This window comes from Eumetopias jubatus, unplaced genomic scaffold (assembly GCF_037043125.1).
Source record: "Eumetopias jubatus isolate StellerSeaLion01/CBP00866 unplaced genomic scaffold, mEumJub1_p1.0 scaffold_1, whole genome shotgun sequence".
NCBI classification, from domain to species: domain Eukaryota; kingdom Metazoa; phylum Chordata; class Mammalia; order Carnivora; family Otariidae; genus Eumetopias; species Eumetopias jubatus.
In genome coordinates this window covers 211821792-211829363 of record NW_028274807.1, presented here as the reverse complement: position 1 = coordinate 211829363, position 7572 = coordinate 211821792, and the positions used below count along the sequence as shown (strand labels likewise).

The 7572-nt window shown below is 39.7% G+C and overlaps 1 protein-coding gene across 1 annotated transcript; it reads right to left on the bottom strand.

Annotated features, from left to right (window-relative positions):
* Positions 1-920: 920 nt before the first annotated feature.
* On the bottom strand, positions 921-1874 carry LOC148165189 (olfactory receptor 7G1-like). The gene has a single exon (XM_088022561.1). The coding sequence runs from the start codon at positions 1872-1874 to the stop codon at positions 921-923; it is 954 nt and encodes a 317-aa protein (XP_087878687.1).
* Positions 1875-7572: the final 5698 nt, after the last annotated feature.

Here is a 7572-nt window from a genome sequence, read left to right as displayed (position 1 = left end):
ATGGACTCTGAGAAAAAACTCTGTTTGTTTTTTCTCCCTGGAGGGGGGATTGGTTAGCCCAGTGATGGGTATTAAGGACGGCACGTACTGCATGGAGCACTGGGTGTTATATGAAAACAATGGATCATGGATCACCACATCAAAAACTAATGATGTATTGTATGGTGACTAACATAACATAATAAAATTTTAAAAAAAAAGGTAAGTAGATTAAACTCTCCAATCAAAAGGTAGAGATTGGAAGAAAGATAAAGAAAACATGATGTGAATATAGGCTGTTTATGAGAGTGTCATTATGGATTCACAAACACAAATAGACTTTAAATTTAAAAATAAAAAATACAGTCCAGGCAAATAGTTACCAAAAGAGAACTAATGTCAGGGGATAAAAATAGACTTTAAGTCAAAACTGTTAAAATAAACAAAGCAAGCAAGATGGAAAATAGATAAACAGATACACAGAAATAGAGATTAAAAGGTCAATAATCAAGACAATATAACAATTATAAACATACATACACCAAACAACAGAGCCTTAAAATACATGAAGCAAACATGACAGAAGTGAAGTAAGAAATACACGTTTCCACAATAATACTTAAGAGACTTCAATACATCACGTTCAACAATGCTTAGTGTCCCTGGATAGACTGATAAGAAATAATGAACTTGAAAAACATTATAAACAAACAAAACCTAACAGACACATGTGAACACTCTATCCAACAACAGTAAAAAATGCACTCTTCTCCAGAGCACCTGGAACATTCCTCAGGATAGATCATATGTTAGGCCACAAAGCAGTTTTCAGTAAATTTAAAAATATTGAAATCATTCAAAGTGTCTTTTCTAATCAACATGGTGTGAAGCTAGAAATCAGTAACTGAAGGACAAAAGGAAAATATACAAATATGCGGAAATTAAACAACACACTCCTGAAAAAACAATGATATCTTACTCATGAGTTTCCTCAAGGCTCCCTTCATGTCCCTGTTCCTCAGGCTGTAGATGAAGGGGTTCATCATTTGAGGGACAACAGTGTACATCATTGAAACCACTGCAGTGTTTCTGGAAGAGTTAGTAAGAGCAGAACTTATGTATACCCCCAAACCTGTCCCATAGAACAAAGACACAACTGACAGGTGAGACCCACAGGTGGAAAAAGCTTTATACTTCCCACCTGCTGATGGCATTCTCAAAACAGAGCATACTATCTGAGTATAAGAGAAAATGATTCCACACAGAGGAATACCGCCAAATATGCTAGTTGCAAAATATATCAGGATGTTATTGATGAGGGTGTCAGAACATGCAAGCTTGATGACCTGAACAACTTCACAGAAGAAGAGAGGGATTTCAAGGTCTGTGCAGAAGGTCAGTTGCAACACCATCAGACTGTGCATCAGGGCATCCACAATGTTAATGCACAAGGAGAGTAGAATCAGAAGGCCACAGAGGTGGGAGTTCATGATGACGGTGTACCTCAGTGGATGACAGATGGCCACATAGCGGTCATAAGCCATTACTGCAAGAAGAAAACTTTCCAAACTAGCAAAAACCAGGACAAAGTAGATCTGTGTGAGGCAGCCTGTATAAGTGATGCTCTGATTCTGTGCTTGGATGTTTACCAGCATCTTTGGGATGGTGGTTGTGCTTAAACAGATGTCAGTAAAGGACAGGTTGGAGAGGAAGAAGTACATGGGGGTGTGGAGGTGGGAGTCGGAGCTGACAGCCAGGATGATGAGCAAGTTTCCCAGGATGGTGACCAGGTATATGAATAGAAACAGAATAAAGAGAAGGGGCTTCAGTTCTGGATCCTCTGTCACTTCCATAAGAAGGAATTCTGAAACCCCTGTTTTGTTTCTGGGTCCCATGTCGTTGATGAATCTGATGGAGAAGGTGGAGTGACAACACAATCAAATGTGTGTTTTCTAGACCAGCAGGTGAAGCATCACCAGAGACAAACACTGTTTTAGGATGGGATGGAGACTAATAGAGAGGGATAAGAAGTGTGTGCTTTCTGTATGTATATTATTCTGTTCCTTTAACAAAAACCTGAAGTTGATACAGCAGAGTGTCATCCATTGTTAATTCCTAAAAGGGTTAACAGGTGGCCATTTTTTAATATTGCCCTATCTATATCATTTTGATTATTTGAAACATTTGGTAATTTTATAAAGAGAAACAGACTGGGGAGGCAGCTGAAGATTCTGTCTGGATCCCCAGAGACCTCAGAGGCAAGCACCTGAGATAATACATAAGTATGTTAAGAACCAAGAATGGGAAGATAAAGTGAACTTTACCAAATATTCCCTGTCCTCTTACCTCCACAAAATTGTAAGTAAATGTCAGAGACTTGTCTAACAGTCATCCTATTTTTTAAAAAAGCAGATTTCTACTCATTAAGAAATGGCCCTGGCCATACTAGAGAGTGAGTACGTTAGTAAATGGAGGTACTTGAAATTGGTACAAAATACAAGGATGTGAAGAGAATCCCAGACAGGCAGGAGGACCCTGGATGACTTGATTCCAATCATCTGGTACATGTACTCTCTTCGCAACTTCCCCTGGATGAACCTATAGTGAAATACCTGCCCTCATTTCCAAACATCCATGTAGGTTACCTGGCTGGCATCACAGTGGAATGATGATTGACATTTCCCCTGAAGGCGCCATCTGGGAGATTTGTACTCAGAAAGGGCAGAGGGACTGAATGAGACCTAGGCTCCTGAGCAAGAAGGATCATCTATGGGAGGAGGCCCAATTACGCTACTGCTTTTCATGGGAAGGATTGCTGAAATAAGCGGTCACAGGCAGATTGCAGTCTCTGTATCCCTAGAGGTTCAATTTCCAAAGCTCCTCATTAGTCAAACAATTTTATTGTCACTGAGATCCCAGGCAAGTGCAAATCCTTCAAGACCAAGAATCAAGAAGGAAGGAATTCCCTGACCCTGTGAGGCCCAGTATATACCATGTACTTTTCTCCACCTGTGTCTGCTTATCTCCATTTCAAATTCTTGGTAAATGTGGACACGCCATCCTTCTCTAATTGGATAAGAGTCTTCTAAGTTATGGATAAAGATATTGCTATCTAATCAATGACATCAGGAATTCTGATACCTTTTTGAGGTGTGAGAATACAGTGTGCATGTTTATATATATTATATATATTTTAATATATCTTACCAAATTATATGTATTGTTAATTATGTATATTATATAAATAAAATATTTTAAAACATAGCTATATTATTATAAAAATGCAAACACTCTGAGGTTTATCTCTCTGTGTCCTTAATGTTTCCTGAACATTAATCTTCACTGCGTATACACAGAGCATATACAATATGTTTTATATAATAGATTTTAATCTATTCCCTGTGACAATTCTCTGATTAACTCACAGATCTGCTACTCCCATTTTAGGTTTTCACAGTCATATTTTCTTTTCTTTTTTTTTTCAAGTTTTTATTTAAATTCCAGTCAGTTGAGGTGCCTGGGTGGCTCAGTCAATTAAGCATCTGCCTTCAGCTCAGGTCATGATCTCAGGGTCCTGGGATTGAGCCCTGCATAGGGCTCCCTGCTCAGCGTGGAGTCTGCTTGTCCCTCTTCCTCCCCCTGTGCTTTCTCTCTCTCTCTCTCATGCTCTCTCTTAAATAAGTAAATAAATAAAATCTTTTTTTCAAAAGTAAATAAATTCCAGTTAACATACAGTACAATATTGGTTTCAGGAGTAGAATTCAGTGATTCATCACTTACATAGAACACCCAGTGCTCATCACAAGTGCCCTCCTTAATACCTCTCACCCATTTAGCCCATCCCCACATACTTCCCTCCATCAACCCCTAGTTTGTTCCCTGTAGTTAAGAGTTTCTTATGGTAAACAAACTGAGGGTTGCTGGAGTGGTGGGGGGTGGGAGGATTGGGGGGTAGGTGATGGACAGTGGAGAGGATATGTGTATGGTGAGCACTGTGAATTGTGTAAGACTGATGAATCACAGACCTGTAACCCTGAAAAAATTATACATTATATGTTAATAAAAATAAATTAATAATAAAAAGAGTCTCTTATAGTTTGCTTTTCTCTCTCTCTTTTCCCCCTCCCATATGTTCATCTGTTTTATTTCTTAAATTCCACATGAGTGAAATCATATGGTATTTGTCTTTCTCTGACTGACTTATTTCACTTAGCATAATACACTCTAGCTCCATCCACACTGTTGCAAATGGCAATATTCATTCTTTTTGGTGGTTGAGAAATATTCCATTATATATATATATATATATATACACACACACACCACATCTTCTTTATCCATTCATCAGTCGATGGACACTTGGGCTCTTTCCATAGTTTGGCTATTTGATAATGCTGTTATAAACATCAGGGTGAATGTGCCCCTTCAAATCAGTATTTTTGTATTCTTTGGGCCAATACCTAGTAGTGCAATTGCTGGACTGTAAGATAATTCTATTTTTAAATTTTTTTAAAGATTTTATTTATTTATTTGACAGAGAGAGACACAGCGAGAGCAGGAACACAAGCAGGGGGAGTGGGGGAGGGAGAAGCAGGGTTCCCGCCGAGCAGGGAGCCCGATGCGGGGCTCGATCCCAGGACCCTGGGATCATGACCTGAGCCAAAGGCAGACACTTAACAACTGAGCCACCCAGGCGCCCCTATTTTTAAATTTTTGAGGAACCTCCATACTGTTTCCAGAGTGGCTGTTCCAGTTTGCATTCCCACCAACAGTGTAAGAGGGTTCCCCTTTCTCCACATCCTCACCAACACCTGTTGTTTCCTATGTTGTTGATTTTAGCCATTCTGACTGGTGTGCACAGTCATCCTTTTTGTTGTTGTTGTTGTTATTTATTTATATTTTTAATGTACAGCTCCACTTACTTTTTTAATTTTTTATTATGTTATGTTAGTCACCATACAGTGCATCATTAGTTTTTGATGTAGTGATCCATGGTTAATTGTTTGTGTATAACACCCAGTGCTCCATGCAATACGTGCCCTCCTTAATACCCATCACCAGGCTAACCCTTCCCCTCCTCCCCTCTAAAACCCTCAGTTTGTTTCTCAGAGTCCAGAGTCTCTCATGGTTCATCTCCCCCTCTGATTTCCCCCCTTCATTTTTCCCTTCCTTTGCCTAATGTCCTCCATGCTATTCCTTATGTTCCACAAATAAGTGAAACCGTATGATAATTGACTTTCTCTGCCTGACTTATTTCACTTAGCATAATCTCCTCTGGTTCCGTCCATGTTGTTGCAAATGGTGGGTATTCATCCTTTCTGATGGCTGAGTAATATTCCATTGTATATATGGACCACATCTTCCTTATCCATTCATTGGATAAGGAAGATGCCCATTGAAGGGCATCTCAGCTCTTTCTACAGTTTGGCTATTGTAGACATTGCTGCTATGAACATTGGGGTGAATGTGGCCCTTCTTTTCACAACATCTGTATCTTTGGGGTAAATACCCAGTAGTGCAATTGCTGGGTCATAGGGTAGACACATAGATCAATGGAACAGAATAGAGAGCCCAGATATGGACCCTCAACTCTTGCATGTCAACTAGGACAAAGAAGGAAAAAATATCCAATGGAAAAAAGACAGTCTCTTCAATAAGTGGTGCTGGGAAAATTGGACAGCCACATGCAGAATAATGAAACTCAACCATTCTCCAACACCATTCACAAAGATAAACTCAAAATGGATGAAAGACCTCAATGTGAGACAGGAATCCATCAAAGTCCTAGAGGAGAACATAGGCAGTAACCTCTTCGACATCAGCCACAACAACTTCTTTCAAGACACGTCTCCAAAGGCAAGGGAAACAAAAGCGAAAATGAACTTTTGGGACTTCATTAAGATAAAAAGCTTCTGCACAGCAAAGGAAACAATCAACAAAATGAAGAGGCAACCCACAGAATGAGAGAAGATATTTGTAAATGATATTACAGATAAAGGACTGGTATCCAAGATCTATAAAGAACTTCTCAAACTAAACACCCAAAAAACAAATAATCAAGTCACAAAATGGACAGAAGATATGAACAGACACTTCTCCAAAGAAGACATACAAATGGCTAACAGACACATGAAAAAATGTTCCACATACTAGCCATCAGGGAAATACAAATCAAAACAGCAATAAAATACCACCTTACACCAGTTCTAATGGCAAAAATTAACAAGACAGGGAGCAACAAATGTTGGTGAGGTTGTGGAGAAAGGGGAACCCTCTTACACTGTTGGTGCAAATGCAAGCTGGTACAGCCACTCTGGAAAACAGTATGGAGGTTGCTCAAGATGTTAAAAATACAGCTACCCTATGACCCAGCAACTGCACTACTAGGTATTTTTTTTAAAGATTTTATTTATTTGAGAGAGAGAGAGTGAGCAGGAGCTGGTGGCAGGGGAGAGGAAGGGGAGGAAGAGGGAGAAGCTGACTTCCTGCTTCCTGGCTGATCAGGGAGCCTGATGCAGGGCTCCATCCCAGGACCCTGAGGTCATGACTGGAGCTGAAGGTAATCGCTTAATTGACTGAGCTACCTAGGCACCCCCAAAACTTCATTGTTTCTGACCAGTTACAGGAGACTATGGGTTCTTCTATTTTGGCAATGTATAAATGTAGATAGTTGGTAAATCAAACAATTACAAAGTGCCTTTCAAATTCTTACAGGTTTTTTTCAGTCTTTAGTTGATTGTTTTATAACTTGCTTGATTTTTACTGAATGTGTGCTGTGACAATTTGGGAAATACATCACATTGGTTTTTCTCTGTGTTTCCTAGAAAAGTTTTTTTTTCTTTTTTTTATTATTATTATGTTATGTTAATCACCATACATTACATCATTAGTTTTTGATGTAGTGTTCCATGATTCATTATTTGCATATAACACCCAGTGCTCCAAGCAGAACGTGCCTTCCTTAATGACCATCACCAGGCCAACCCATCCTCCCACCCCCCCTCCCCTCTAGAACCCTCAGTTTGTTTTTCAGAGTCCATTGTCTCTTATGGTTCATCTCCCCCTCCGATTTCCCCCCTTCATTCTTCCCCTCCTGCTATCATCTTCTTCTTCTTCTTCTTCTTCTTCTTCTTCTTCTTCTTCTTCTTCTTCTTCTTCTTCTTTTAACATATAATGTATTATTTGTTTCAGAGGTACAGATCTGTGATTCAACAGTCTCGCACAATTCACAGCGCTCACCATAGCACATACCCTCCCCAATGTCTATCACCCAGGCACCCCATCCCTCCCACCCCCCACCACTCCAGTAACCCTCAGTTTGTTTCCTGAGATTAAGAATTCCTCATATCAGTGAGGTCATATGATACATGTCTTTCTCTGATCGACTTATTTCGCTCAGCATAACACTCTCCAGATCCATCCACATCATTGCAAATGGCAAGATTTCATTCCTTTTGATGGCTGCATAATATTCCAGTGTGTGTGTGTGTGTGTGTGTGTGTGTGTGTGTGTGTGTGTGTGTGTGTACCACATCTTCTTTATCCATTCATCTGTCAGTGGACATTTTGGCTCTTTCCACAGTTTGGCTATTGT

Coding starts and splice junctions, on each gene's coding strand:
- LOC148165189 (XM_088022561.1), bottom strand. CDS start 1,874: ATGGGACCCAGAAACAAAACAGGGGTTTCAGAATTCCTTCTTATGGAA.